Here is a 15,878-nt window from a genome sequence, read left to right on the forward strand (position 1 = left end):
AACATTAATTGCTTATCATATTCAGTTTGTAGAAGACTATGAACCTACCAAGGCTGACAGCTACAGAAAGAAAGTAGTTCTCGACGGTGAGGAAGTTCAGATAGACATTCTGGATACAGCAGGACAGGAGGATTATGCTGCTATCAGAGACAACTATTTCCGCAGTGGGGAAGGGTTTCTTCTAGTCTTCTCAATTACAGAGCATGAATCTTTCACAGCAACAGCAGAGTTTCGGTAAGTAGTTTCTATCCCATGCAGTGAGGATTATCTAGTTCCTATATTGCTCAGACTACTCTTTTTAAAAGCTACAACTCTTCATCCTTTTGTCTGTTACCATTTATCAATAAAACTGGCAACCCAACCATTTTGCTCTCAGTGGCTGGTAATGTAAATCCTGGTATCCAGCCTCTGGCTTTAGTTGTCTTCATGCCTGCAACTTATGAGTACATTGCACCAGCAGCAACTTCAGGCAAGTAATACATTCTTGGACTCCTAAAACATGTGTGTTCAAGCCAATTTTCAGTCTTCATGGGTGTGAAATTTAGTTATCTTAGAGCAGTGCTTCTGGAATTAAGCTTGCCTTTTGGCCAGGTTTCAGACACTGTATTGCTTACTGCTACAAGCAGGTGCTCTAAGGAAAGGAAGGATTAGCCTGTACTCTCAGGTATGGATTGGTTCCAAGCAAGGATTGGCAGCCAAGTGGTACTATTGTAGGCAGATGCATTCCTAGAAAGACACACAGTAGTAATAAACACTTCCATTTTTGTTCTTGGGATTAGCAAATCTAAAGTGCAAATCACCAGATTGAGCACAGAAACTGCTTGTGTAGCATAAAATTAAAACCATTAATCTGATCTTGGAATTCATGTATTCAGGTTCTTCAGGGCAAGTGTTCTAACTCTTATTTGATAATAGTTGTTGCCTCAGTGTAGAAGGTAATCCACAGATTCCCTAGGATGGCTGTGAACTTGATGTAAAACTTCCCCAAAAATAGGGAAGTGTTAGGGGCTCCCTATATTTGCCAGAAAAAAACTCTGTATCAATCTGCCTTATGTTGCAGAAATGTTCTGCTTAGTTTGCTCTAACTGGAGTACTGAAAGGAGTTAAGCAGTTGAACTGTTGTGGGGCTGCAAAACTGAGTATTTGGACTGTTGCTAACATAAGATGGAGAAAAAAGTTGGATACAATTAAAAAAAAAAAAAAAAAAAAAAAACAAACAAAACCCAAAACATAAAGACACTTGAGAATAGCCAGCCTTGGTTTTAGGTTTTTGTGCTTAAGCAAAATAGAAGGTTAAACCTGAGACTTAAGGCTTTGGATGAAAAGGAGTAGGAGTGTTTATCTTGGCAGTTTGTGTTTTTTGTCATACTTCTGTGGCTAGGTTAACTGTATGTTGGTTTAAGACTCCAGCACAACAAAACAGTGAAAAAGGCAATGCTAGCCCTGAAGATGAGCAAGAAGGACCTGAAAGCTCCTTGGAAAACCCTTCTCCAGGGAGGTGGAGGGAATGGGTAATGTGAGTCACCAGCATCATGGGCTATTGGCATTCTTGATTCTCTAACTTCTAGAATTCTTAAATTAGAAGAAGTTGAATACTGAATGAACTATGGGCTTATCTTTAATCCCTAGCTCTCATGCTATGCATTTAGTGTTTGCTTTTGGTACCTCTAATCTGAAAATGTGTGAGGGTACAATTGAATGCAACAGCAGATTTTCTGCTTCAGTGTTAACACTATTTTAGATTCTCATGTACTCTACATACATCCAGTTACTTTGTGGATGGAAAGTGCAGGCATCTGAAGTAGTGTGGTAACTGGAATCAGAGGGGGTGTAGCACCATGGTCATGCCTCGCTTGGTTCTTGCTCATAACGAAATGAAGCAATCTAAAAATAACTAGACTGGTACAGTTATTCCAGTATCCTAGATGGACAGCAGCATGTGTCAGTCTACTTTCAACCTGTTTCACTCCAGTAATAGCACAGATGTTGAGACTGACATGTCTCCTTTCCTGGATGCTGATAGTCCTAGATGGTATGATATTGATGTTATATGATAGATTGATGATGATCATATCATCATCATCATCAATATTATGATATTGATGATGATGATATGATATTGATAGATATGATAGGTCCTATATGATAGAATGACAGAGGGTAGGTAGGTTAATGCTGATGGCTCAGATATTTTCTTGGAGTCTTTGAAGGAGGAAGGTTGCTAGCATTTTAGTCCAGCAGTAGTTAGTAACTCCTTTTGTGTAAAGTTTAGGTAGCCATTAAGAATTATCTCTGCTAGCTACTTATGCTGTTCCCAATCTACTGCCTTGGCAAATCCTTGATGTTGCCCAGATCTATACTGAAATGGGATGTAGACTGGGATATCGAAGATGGTGACTGAATGCCAAGGTGAAACTTGGAAATGTGGCACTTGTGTTCTTCAGATGTGAACTCCTGTTGTGAGTTGCTTTTCTGTCATGCTAATCTTATTAGAGATGAGTTAGTAACTAAATGGTAAGACTTTTCCTGAAAGTGTGAGGCTTTTATTAGCATAATGTGTCAAACTTAGAATAATTTTAAAGTCTGTGTTCAACTGTTGGTAAATATACTGTTATGTACTGTTGTAAACACTAGTAATGTGCAGACCACTTCATCTGTTCCTGATAAGGGTGTGGTTTTGTTCCTACTACTGACACAGATATTATTATTTTGATTACTTGATGCATTAGGGAACAGATCCTGCGTGTGAAGGCTGAAGAGGATAAAATCCCTTTACTGGTAGTAGGAAACAAATCTGACTTGGAAGAGCGCAGACAAGTGCCTGTAGAAGAGGCTAGAAGTAAGGCAGAGGAGTGGGGTGTGCAGTACGTAGAAACCTCTGCCAAAACTAGAGCGAATGTAGATAAGGTAAGACAACATCCACTCAATTAGATTGTTACTGTTGTTTAGTAGTTGAGTGACTAATTCTTAACTCTTTCTGGGATAAAAGCAAATCCAGAGTTGGGCTTCTGAAAGCCTAGATTGTAAAAAATGAACTAACTTACTGGAATGTGTACACTTAAGCAAATACCTAGCTTAGAGGAACCAGAGACATGTTGCAAATTAACACTGTTGTCTTGTTTTAACTGCTTGTACCTGAGCCAATAGCTTTCCATTTAGTTTTAAGGATTCTCTGAAGTATGCTTTATTTATAGGCTGTGTCCAATTATTATAACAGCAATAAATGGCAAGCTATAGACACTTACAAATTGTTCCCCTTCCCTAAAAGCTGTGTAGTGTGGCTAATGTTAGAGATTTCATTCTTGTTTCCTGCTAAGACTGTTTTGAATTGCAGGAAGAACTTTTTGCTGTGCCCCTGGTATGTTTTGACTTGCCCATGCTGATCTAGGAGAGTTATGCTTCTGCTGCTGGTTTCTTGTATAAACAGTTGTGGTGGGTTATTCTGAAAGAGATTAATTATGACTATGGAGTGTTTGCCCAGTAGTAGGGAAAAAACCAGTTTCAAGCCTTCCCTTCATTCTGTGTGTAGTGGAGATTTTTTTTGAAGAGGGTGCCTTTTTATTTCGCCAATCCACTGAAGATCTGAAATTACTCCTGGGTGCCCCCTAAGGACTCCAAAGGTGTGGCTTGGTAACCTGTATTTGTTTGAAGATTCAAAATTGAGCAGGTTTCTCTTTGATAAAGAACTACACATTTAGCTGTACTCAAGCTCTTCTAGACAGTTTCCTGTTCTTCTAGTCTGTATTGGTTTACTAATGGAAGCGCTGTTCATGCATGTTACTTATTTCTCTCATTAGTTAAACTGAGTATATGAAACTCCTGCGTTGGGATCTTTTGCTTATAAGGGACATGGTATGATTTCAACTTAGTAAAGGGCCATTCTGACATGTAAGTCTCTGTCAGATGCATAAACTTGGTGGTGTAGTAAAACATGAATACCTAGACTTGCTTTTGCTGGTGAGCTGTCTCGTGACTAGCGACTGCCTAGCCTGCTTTATGCTTTGACTAGTTTTTTCTGATCAGTTGGGTTTAATAGCAATCTAGCTGTGTGTATGGAGTATATTACTGTGGTGCTCTAGGCTTGCTCTCAGGTTTTATCTAACTAGTTCATGTGACATACTAGCTATGTCCTACATTAGCACTGCTTTGTGTGTGTTAAGACAAGTTATTGGCCATTGTGGTGATTATGTGTTGACACTGTAACAGAATAAAAAAAAAAACCCACTTTAGAGGGTTTTGAATGATCAACTATTCTATTTCTGATTAGTAGCATGATCTTGAGTAGTTCCCCATTAAAACCAGAAAAGCATAACTATAGTTGACACTAATCTCTTGTTCGGTAATTCTAAAAATCATTTTTCCCAATACCTCTCTACAGTAAAACAGCTGCTGCATCTGAGGTGATATGTACCTAGACATCAGGTGCACAGGGGTGAAATCAGCTAAAACTTTAGGGTAAACTCCAGAGTAATGACATTTGCTGGACATTTCTTATAACATAGTCTGAGGTTTTCTGTTTTTTGGTTTTTTTTTTTTTCTTTTTGTGCCTCACACTGTCGCTTGAATGCAGCTTTTCTATTATAAACCAGGCAGAATACTGCTGAGAAGAATGTGTTTGTAACTGTGTGGAAAGGACTGGACTCTATATACTGCTTTGCATAGTTTACAAGAGTTATTTACCTGGAAGTGTTTGCTATATACAGATAAATATTCTCATGAACTCAGAATGCTACTTCTCTGCAAGATCGATCAACAAAAAGCTGTTAAAACAGGGCTGTTGAATTACTTGATAGCCAGGTAAGATTGTGCTACTTGCCACTATTTGACATGCTGCATAATTCTGATGTTGAGTTTGTCACTTAGGATCTATGTCTAGACTCACTTCTGCTATATTAGGTGCAATGTGGTGCTACGTGTGTATTAGATGCTGAATACAGTGGGTTTCATCTGTTTTCTGGTGACAGATCTTGTTTTAATCTTTATTTTTCCCTCCTAGGTATTCTTTGATTTAATGAGAGAAATCAGAGCAAAGAAAATGTCAGAAAACAAAGACAAGAATGGCAAGAAAAGTGGCAAGAACAAGAAAAGCTTTAAAGAAAGATGTTGCTTACTGTGATGCTTGGGAACTGTAAATGTCTATCTGCAGGTGTCATGGATAAGATACCACTAAGGATATAAGGCTGGATTCATGAAAGGAAGTCTGTATTGACTCCCTTATCTTTTGCTTTGCGTATCACACCTTAAAAATGTGAAAACAGAACTTTGAAACCATTTCTGGTATCCAACAAAACCTATGCCTACTGAAACTGAACAGGTGTTGTCTTCCCAGTGTCTTTCAAAACTAGACACAATTTCAGATCTACAGTCCTTCTGCTTGGTTATACAAACTACTTTTATATTTCTTCCTAGTTTATGTTAATGTTTCTCTGAGTATGTTTAACTTGAACCTCTACTAGCCTTAACAAGCACAGGTATTCAGTTTCAAACACTTTCCCCCACCTGTTGCTGCCCTCCTTGATGTTGCAAACTGCAGAAAAGCTAGATTGACATCTGATAAAGGGCTTGAGTCTCCATCTTCTGTTAGTTGTTACTTATACTTCTTACACTGAAATCTGCTGGCTTCTTCCCTACACTCCATGTAAGAAACAGCAACTGACAGTTGAGAGTCAACTCAAAGTTTCGTCCATGTTCTGTTTAGTCAATACAGCATTCATGAATCAAGTCAATGAACTCAATTCAGACTTATTTAGGCAATGCAAAAAAAATTATTTAAATACTGGCTGGATGCATTCCCTATTGGTCTGTCTTCTTATCCTTAAACTAATGGTATGGGGTGAGAAAATTACTATAAGCCTTTCTACAAAAGGAATAATACTGTTACTGTCTCCTTCAAATGCTGTCCTGGGTTTCTCCCATATATTGTGGCTAAACTCAGTTACACTCATGCTACATCTATCATCCTCCTCTCCCCAGTACTGGAATGATGGAAATCTAAGTGTAGATTTCACCATTTTTGTTTATATGGAGTACTTGTGATAATGTTGAAAAGTGGGAATATCTGCATCTGTCTCCTGTCTTGAAGACAAACACATTGAGTAAGAATGGGTCACATCACACAATCATGTCTTGGAATAAGTGAGGCATACATGCTACCTCTCAATGATTAGCTGGCTAGTGAGTTATGGTGTTGAAAAGCAAATGAAGTTAAGCAGTTGCCACATCTGTTATCACTGTTAATTTTATATGTACTGTTTCTGATGCACAGCGACCTAGCACATGGGGATGCATGTTGAGTTTTGCTGGTCATCACATTGATCAACAAAACCCAGCCTAGAAATGGAAAAGTCAGTACTTAGGTCTTCCTGTCAGCTGACTAAACTGAGCTTTCTGATGCAGCTTAAGTACAGTTGCCAAAAAACCCCACTTTTGTCACTGTGGAAAGTAACTGTCTCTTGTGGAGTCTATCAATGAATTATTGGTTATCTTCTGTTTTGAAGGAGTAGAGTGAATTTTGCTTAACTGGGTGCTTGGAACACAGTTGCTTGGTGAAAGGAGTATGCTGTGTGGTTGTTCAGTGAAGTGCACTGCAGTGCTAAATTAACAAATAGTTTCTTCTTGAGGTGAATGAGTAGTGAATACTGTTCAGTACTTAGTATTGCAATTTGAGTTTGAAAACCTTTTCTTGACATGTACTAGATTGCTCTTGTGCATTCCACCTCTGAACTTTGAAAAAAGAGATGTGTTAGATACCAGAACCTCTGTTGGCTTGAGGTTTCACAGGGACTTATTGCAAACTCATTGTCTTCCATAACTAGTTCAACTTGTCAGGCAACACATTGAATCGGGGAAACTGTACTAAATAAAAGGTGCTGTAATCTTCATTCTTGTCAAGTTAAATTCCTTCTTTGTTAATGTTATCTTGTATGGGCAGAAAGAATGGTAACCAATTCTGGAAATGCTTCTCTTTGAACCCTGTAATCTATTGGTATTACAAAGCCAACTTGACAATACAGTTTTGAAGTAGAGGCTGGGAGCCTGCTGGTAGAACTTGTCACTTGAGCTTATCACCTGTGTCTGAAGCCTAAGCACCTAAGGGGGCACTTGAAGCTGTAACATGTCTAACAAAGTGTTACAGTGTAACAGAGCGTTTCCTCTTGAGCTTCCATGTCTAAAGAAAATTGAGTGCATATTGTGCATACAGCAAATCCATGTCTCCTAGAGGAAAACAATTCACTTAGGTTTGGTTTTAGTTGAGACCTAAAGGTTAAGTCCTTAATTAACCTAAAGGATAAACAACAGTGGAATTCACATGACAAGCTTATCTAGGTCAAGCCCCTCTAAGGCTGATTGTAAGATGTGCCTAACAGAACTAAACTTTCCTTGCTGTATGAATAATGAACTCAGCAAATGAGCAGCACAGCTGTATTGGCTCAAGAAACTTGCATGCCTTGATCTTTGATCTCTTTAGTCTTAAGGTACCTGGCAATATTTGATAGGGCAGATTTAATTTCTACTCAGAGAATAGTCTCCCATTGGTCTCCTATAGTCCATGTGCTGTTCTCAGGTTATTTTTTTTCCACTGAGGTGGATTTACTTGGAAAAAGGTGCTTGCTGCTTTATGGGTTGATAATGCATCTCTTCAGTGTTCTGCGCTTGTTACCTTTTCCAGAAAGACTAAGCCTGGAGACTAAATACAGCAGCTCTTCAGTATTCCTCTTCTCTACTTGTGATCTACTTCAGTTTAACTTCCCAGTTACAGCTGAAAACATGATAAACAAGGCAGCTACCTTGGCTACTTCATAACAGTGGGCAACAAGCGTTCTGACTTGTACCAGGAAGACAATAAAACTGCTCTGCTGCACTGGAACCCTGTTGCCTCCACCTCATATCATGACAGTGCCTAAGTATAACCTTCTAAATAGGGGCAATACCATTGGAGGGTCCTTGAATAACTTCCAGGTCTGCTTCAGTGAACATCAGTGGACATCAACAGCAGGTGGGTTGACTAGAGTGAGTAAAAGATGGCACAAAGAAATAGATCCTTTGGACTTGAGGGTTTCCTCTGAGCAGAGTAAATGGAGCTTTGGCTTGTAATCAAAATGAATACTTGCACATCAGGTACATCAAACACAGAGGACTTTGGTAAGGAGGGCGTTTGTGGCTGCCTGCTAGCCATGCAATGTAGCTGAGATAACTGAAGGCTGTATTGAAGCTGATATATTCCAGCAGCCTTTGCATGTTAGGTAATTAAAGACCAAGACTTCTTTTGTTCAGTATAATGTGCTTTTAAATCTTTCTGAAGCATCGCTGTAGGGAAGTAACTGGATATTTGAAGCTGGAGGTCACGTAAGACTTGACTATGCACTTGCACTTAAGCATTCAAATATTATTCTTGTGTAATGGTTTAACAATGGCAGGGAGCTGTTTACTGCTACATGCAGTCTTCCATATGCAGCTTAGGTGTTAATGTTCAAGTGCCTCAGTATTCTGGTTTGAACACACATCTGTGAGAAAAGCACTCATTATAATGAGGGGTAAGTATATGAAAAAAGCAGATTAACGACTAGGAATGCAGAGGCAGACTTGACTCCCTTCTCATTTTGGAGGAGCATCTCTCCAGATCTGAGTACAGATGCAGGATGAGCACATCTTCAGTGACTTGTGCTGTATGTGTTCTATACAGACAAATATGTTTTTACTGCAATTACTAGGTGAACATTTGGCTTGATGAAGAGAGGAATGCATATGTTTGCAAGGCATTAAATTTCAGTAAAATGTTAGTAACCATGTGAAGTTCCAGTTGAACCCTATTTGGCTAATATAATGCTTAAGATTACAGCTTTGTGCTTTAGACCTAAAGTAATCTGGAACGCAGGAAGAAGTGCATCTAACTACTCACCAAGATCTTTTTCTTTTTTCTAAAGCTTTCTAAAGCATTAACTCAGTACTTAGGGCTGACAGGCTTATCAATTCTTTCTCAAAAAGAGGATACTGTTTATCAGTTCGACTCAGAGTTCATGTAGACAGAAGCTTTCTTTAATTGCTATAAGCATATGTTGCAATGTTCACCTCTTGTTGACTTTATAGTTGGGAGAAGGAGGGAAGAGGAACAAAAAGGCTCTGATTTTCACCGTAGTTTCCACACTTCATGGGAATGGCAGGTGTTTCTCTTGGGAGGGGAAGGTGTTAAGAGATAACACCAAGAAAGAGGTTTAGTGTAAATGATTGTGATTGCAAGATTTAATAAAACTGCCTCTAAACTATGTATGCTATACTATGTAAATTTGTTTTCTTCAGAGCTTTGTCTCTAACTTGCACATTTTTCATGTCTAAAACTTGTCACTTTTCATTATCATGCTAATACAACTGATTTGTATTACTATTGATAATAAAAAGAAAAACAGACACAATATTTGTTTGTTACTGATTTTTACAGCATTCTGAAAGCATGTCTAGTCCCCAGATTCTTGAACCAGACAACTGCTGATTTTTAAGTATCTGGAAGTAACCTGTGTATCAAATCTGTAACATTTATATTACAAACTGTGGAAAGGAGGGGAGGAGGAGTTGACTGAGGACCTCATCATCAGTTTTCCGGAAATAGTCTGCATGTGTTTTGGGACCAAACTGGTACAGTAGTTTGGTTCATTCTTAGTTCATTTTCCACAACCTAATTGGATCAGACAGCTTGTATCAACTGTACAAATGACAAAGTTGCTTTCCTCTTTAGTCTTACGGCTCAAATAACAGAGTAAGCAACATTGTGTGGAAAAATTGATTCTTAATCTTCTGAGTGTGCCAGGTTCCATTCTGTGTTGATTTGTGATGACCAAACTGCAGTAGAGAAGCTGAGATGCCTGTGAGGCAGGATGGTTCAGAACAGAATTAGTGCACTGTTACGCTGCTTAACTTGGAGTTGTATAGCAATAGGACTCACAGTAAATTTCAGTTGTAGTTTCTGCTGGTACTTGTGTACAAGTTGGAGGCAGAACATCCCCTAGCTGATGACTTCTGGGTAAGGATTGCAGCAATTTACATAATCTTGTTTATGTGATGTTTGCCCTGTGTTTCAGATAGGTATGTAAACAACTGTGGCACTCCTTTCCAGTAAAGTAATTTTTCTTAATATGCTGCATCAGAGGAAAAAGGCAGTGTGAAAAGTGTTGTGTAGGAGGCAGGAGTAGGTTCTGAGGACAGCTGTGTTCCATAGCTGTATCCAAAGCCCAGAATGGCACATTTTTCTTAAGATGCTCTGGATGCTGGTGAGGAACAGGCCTTCCTAAGTTGTAGCAGGATGGGACTGGAGAATTATTGCACACATACAGCTTTGCTTCCGCCTCCGTGCTTGCCTGTGTTCTGCCCCAGCCAGAACACTTAACTAGTGTGGTTCTGTGTGCTAAATGCTCCTAGGATTCCTGGGATAGTACGGGCACCTCTTCCTGAGAACTGTTGGCTCCATCTTGTGGCTTTAAGAGTTAGAAACTCTACCATGGAGAGAGGCTGTTCAGCATACTCAGACGAGCATATGAGTAGCCGCTATTAACCTGCTACCTGAATTACACGTAAAAATCCACTCTAACTAGATTCTTTTCTCGTTACTCTGCTGTAGGATTCTCTTATGCAGCAGGAGACCTTGTTTTAAATGAAAAATTTCCTTTTGCTTGCACATGCTAATGTTAATTCTTGCCTTAACATTCCAATGTGCTGCAGAACACCCAATTCCTCATGAGGATGGTGGCTTTACGATTTCTATGGCATTAAACCAGTTTTCATTGCAAGTTTAAGTTTGTTCTGCTCACTGAGCATGGATTTGAATGCCATAAAGAATACTCATTGTTCCATGGGACTGTGCAGTACTTAACAAAACCTTTTGTTTATAAGGGTGACTAAAGATGCTGTGTTTTCTTTGAAATAGAAAGTCTTAAAGGGACAGGGATGTAGACTATCCTATTTAATTATACACATGCACTCCCCCTAACCCTGCCAACCTCAGTGTCTCTTTCCCCCAAACTACTTTGTGTCTGTTGTGGCAATAGGATCTACTAGGGAAGTATCAGCAAATAGCTCCTTAAGCCTTATAACTCCAAAGCGGGTTGGAGGTAAAATGCTGAGGTGAGTCTGGGACCAGATGCTTTACTTGTCTTCCTGATAAAGTTGTTTAATCTCCAGGGTTTACAGTAAGTTCCCTTCAGTGAGCTTTGTCACTTGGCTTTACTTGAGGCAGAACCATGTTTTTGATATAATCAAAGGAATTTATAGAGTTAGTTTTTAAAGTCTGGAGTTCAGGGTATTGGAGGCTTTACACATGTTGGTTTCATTCATAGGCCAAATATCAAAATTAAAGGACAAACTTGTTCATACATGTAGTATTGAGAGACAAGGAAAGTTACTCCCTACCCTTTAATAGTGCTCTGTTTTTATTTTAAAAGGAAAACATACAACAAACTGAACTTGTTGCTTGGATGAGTGTTTCTCAACCTGTGGTCTGTAAGAGTGCTCTGTATCATGATTACCCTCACCACAAAATGGTGTTGCACTTTTGTATGTGTAAACAAGGAAAGCAACTGTGGACTGGGCTAAGGGGTAGTTAGCTAAAAAAAAAAAAAAATTAGCCAAACTTGCTTGCTTCTAAATGAAATCCATCATGGCAATGTTGCCCAAGATTAACTTTTGGGAGCAAATCTGCAGGCTGGCTGGCTCTTCAAGTTTTGTAAGGGCTGATGAGAACTTGAGAGAGATGATCCTGGCCAGACAAAGACCTCCCTGACCAAAGTATCCTTGCCCAGAATGACTGATTCAGAAATCAGAAGTTAAAAGTTTGTTTCCTGCTTGGAAGGTGGAGCTATGAAAACAAAAACCTACTAGGTTGCCTGCAGGGTGAATTAGGTGTTTAGTTTTAAGTACAGCTATAACAGTTAGTGCCCTGGTCAAATGTAGAAGAATCTCTTTCTGTAGTCTCTGTTTTCATCATCTTATAGGCCTGCTTAGATCTTTGTCCTTGGATGTTCATCTTTACTCCTAGGGTTTCAAATAATCCTAGTTCTACTTGAGTTCAGACAGCGTAACTACACATGAGCCCTCCTTTCCTTTCAATACTGGTGACTGTATTCCAACTTGGTACTGAGCAGTGCCACTGAATGACAAGCACTTGTGTTCCCAGCTACAGTCAGCTGCTCCTGTTTCAGCTCCGGTGACTGCAGGACAACAGGAAGTGATTCAGACTATGGAAAGTACAAGTTCCCACAGTAAGATTTATGAGCACTAGTAGAGCTGGAACCTTCAGACTCTGCTAACAAAAGCTGTTTCCTACCTGAGGAACATAGATAATGTGATCCAACCATTCCTGCAGCCGGGTTAGAGCTCTTTTTTATGTGGTAGCTTCAGTAAATCCATTTGAGGAATGACGGTAGTGCAGCAAACAGTTGTGGAGCAGAGGGCTAGCACGGTGCCTGTTTGACTTATTTTGATTTGCCTTTTTTTTTTTTTTTTTTTTTTTTTCCCCCACTTCCCCATTCCCCTCCCTGAACAGTATGGAGGGAGGAGGGTAAGCAGAGCTTCTCCTGCGTGGGAATAAAGGCCACATTTGCAGCTTTGCCTCAGGAGCTTGAAAACCATAAGTCAGGCCTCCAAAACTACATTTGGTTTAGAAATAATGAGATGCTTTAGAAAATGAAGTTGGAGTTCTCTTTCACAGTCTTTTTGTTTCCAAGCCTTTTGAGTACACTTGTTTCATGTTTGGAAGCTTGCTTTCTTCAACAATAATGGTAAAAGTATTTTCTCAATGAAAACAAAGATGTTCTTGTGCTTGCTGATTCCAGCACCTGGGGCACAAATGTTAAAATATTGTGGCATTTGGAGAGGAGTGGAGACAGGACATGCAAAACACTCAACTTTGAGCCCCACTTCCGCTGGGTCACCATCCTCTGCTGTAGGAATCCAAAGGATTGCAAAAGCTGAAGCATAAGGACCCCCTGTTGGTGGTCCCAGTGTCTGTCTTGGCAGCTTGCCAGGAGCCCAAGGGATGCACTTAATTTTCTTTATTCATTAGCATATTTTTAATCAAATCCATCAAACCACAATGTTTCCACATGTCCCCCATGGCAGATGAACAAAAATGGGTCAGTGTTCAAATGCACCTTTGTTGCAGTTGTGCAGTTTGTGCCTCTTCTGTAGTTGCAGTTGCAGGACAGCAAATGACCTGTCCTCTGTACCTGGTGAAAACTTCTGATGATATTGATTGTCTCCTGAAAGAGGAAAGCGTGTGCATGATACAGACTGCTTTCCACCCATTGCCCCATCAGAGGGAAGGAAGAGCTGCATCTGAATCCTCTCCAATTTGGTTTCAAGTTTACAGTGTTTGTTTAATGTTAATTTCTAGTGAATAATCAAGCAGATGCAATGTCTAGGGCTGAATTCCCTGTCCCTAATGAAGTTTCAAGAGTGCTTACACCTAGTTTAATAATAGGCTTTTTAGATTCTTGTCACCTGTAACCTACCTTCATATACCTCATGCTGCCAGCCCATCTCTAGCCAGGCAAGGAGAATGTTGCAGTGTTGAGATCATGTTCACACTTGCAGCTGAGACGTGTCTTGCCTTGTTTCTTATCTCTGAATTGTTCATAACAAGAGCTAAGTAAAAATTACTCTTCATGTTTTTTACATGAGCTTTCAAAGTTGGTTCTGGGTGGGGTGAATATTGCATCAACACCAAGTTAAAACTTATCTTTTGTTCTTCTTTTTTTTGGAAAGGAATAGGGATGTAAGTTCCAGGGAAACAGTTTTCCCCATGAGGCAAAAAATTGATGAAGTCCAAAGTATTAAATAGGTTTGGACTATTTGAAATGTGAATCTATTATAAAGGGATGCATTCTTTACTTTCTGTTCTTTTCCTTCCTTCCTCAAAAAAACCCCAAACCAAACCAACAAAAACCCATGACTTTGGGTTAAACAAGTTGATGAAGGCCTATCCTAAATGTAGAAATTGGAATGGGCTCATAGCTAGGGAAGCGAAAGGTGAAAAGCTCTGCAGCATCAAGGCCTGTTTCCAAGCAGCCACACCTCTTCTGGTAACCCTTTCCTGCTGACAACACCATCACCCCAGACAGGCTGCAGCAAGTGACACATGCATGGAACAGCCCCTGCTTCCCTCTGCTGCCGGCAGATTCTCCCTTTCAGTTGTCACAGGCTCCTTTGCAGTTCCTCTTTTTTTTGGGAGCTAACCCAAGGGGTGAGAGTAGGAAAGGTATTTTAGCAAGATTGCTAATTTCGGCTTCCCAGTTAAAGGTGCTAAGCATTTCCTGCTAGGAAGGCCTTTTGCATGTATTTTTGTCGGAAGCCCAAAACTAGAATATAATCTCTAAAGCCTAGAAGTCCATAGTGAGATGAAATTTTCTCTGCTGTGTAGCAGGTGGTCTCTGCTAAATAGCAAAACATCCCAGCCATGACGATGACAACTTGTTTACTCCTTCCTTGTTACAGGTCTGTAATAGTTCACAGCAGCAGCCATGTTACAGGCAAGTACTCTGCTTCTATGCTTTTACTTTTCTATTCATTTAGCTCTACCACTTCTGTTGTAAGAACCATCTCCGTTGACTGCTACCAATCTTTTGCTTACTTTCATGTCTTAATACATACAGAATCATGTGTTTGCCTTGCCTAAATCCACCTTTACTTACACCTGTATTCTTTTATTGTTAACAGCTATTGTTAAACAAATTCAGTCCTGTTTCCTAGACAGAAGATAAGTTACAGCAAGACAAGTCTCGCTACTGGCTCAATCCTGCAAGTTTGTGCTTTCTCATTTACAGAGGGGGAAGAGTCACTTGGCTACTCTAAATCATGATCTGTCATCTCTTCTGTAATGCCTACTCTTTGGGCAGATCTGGATCTGTACAGCATTTATCACAGTGGTTTGGACTCTTGGGGGAGCTCCATCTGCTATTGCTTTGTGGACTGCTAGCATGGCAACGGCAGCGATGTTTCAGCTTGGGGAAAGCAGACTTACAAAAAGTCTTGGGCATCACTGTCAGTGTTGCAATGCCTCTTGTTGGCAGCCACCATGAATTCCAGATATTTGCCTTTCGTGGTAAAGCTTCCTGCACCCTGCACTACATCAAAATGGCAGATGCCAAAAGTCAAAAGGCTGCTTCACTGCCTAAGCAACCAATGGGGAACACAGCCTCTTAAATCTACCTTGCCCTGGGGGCTGAGGATCCCTCAGGCTTCACAATTTAGGCCCTCTCTCGGCTTTCTTCCAGGAACAGAGCATGGGTCCGTTTCTGCAAGGGAAAAGCAGGATGGTTGGCAGTGCGGCAGTGTTTTGTATACACTATGCTCACTGCTCAAAAGGCTAGGGCCAAGCATGGGGAATTTCACATGGCTCAATTCCCTTCTGCCCCAGGGAATGTGTCTATCTCCTTTCCCAGCAGAGTGCATTTGCCAGAGTATGCTCTGTGCCAGGGAGGGGACTGCCTCTCTCCTCTTAAAGCTGGTACCACATGAATTGGGTAGTTCCAAATATTTTAGCTAGCAAGGTGGGAAGCAGGGAGGCCCAACCTTGTGGCTTTCTGAGCTGTCTACTTAGAAAGCTGTGGGATTGAGTTCCCTTTGGTTGTGCACTGACTTAACTGGAAGCTTAAAGAGTGCTCCTGTCCACTCCATAGCCTGCTCCTCCTGAAAAGACCTCACCTGCCTCTGATGCTCCCTGGATTCCTTTCAGGCCAGGAAGCAGATTGAGCCCAGCTCTTCTTTTCATGAACCATCGGACTACTGACTAAATTAAGGTATGAATAAAAATAGCCTACACCCATCCTCTCCACCCACCTTGAGCTCTTTTTGAATAAGGGAAGAAAAAAAATTGTATTTATTGCTACATCTTT

The 15,878-nt window shown here is 40.3% G+C and overlaps 1 protein-coding gene across 2 annotated transcripts in view; it reads left to right on the top strand.

Moving 5' to 3' along the window:
• Positions 1 to 9,377, top strand: part of RALB (RAS like proto-oncogene B) — a 29,610-nt gene extending 20,233 nt beyond the window's left edge. For both annotated transcript variants that reach the window (XM_080621785.1, XM_080621784.1), the window contains 3 exons: positions 26 to 234; positions 2,730 to 2,907; positions 4,997 to 9,377. In XM_080621785.1, coding sequence (XP_080477911.1) covers positions 26 to 234; positions 2,730 to 2,907; positions 4,997 to 5,116 — 507 coding nt within the window. In that variant the 3' untranslated portion in view covers positions 5,117 to 9,377. The remainder of the gene's footprint in view (positions 1 to 25; positions 235 to 2,729; positions 2,908 to 4,996) is intronic.
• Positions 9,378 to 15,878: the final 6,501 nt, after the last annotated feature.

Source organism: Psittacula echo (genome assembly GCF_963264785.1).
Source record: "Psittacula echo genome assembly, chromosome: 6".
NCBI lineage: Eukaryota > Metazoa > Chordata > Aves > Psittaciformes > Psittacidae > Psittacula > Psittacula echo.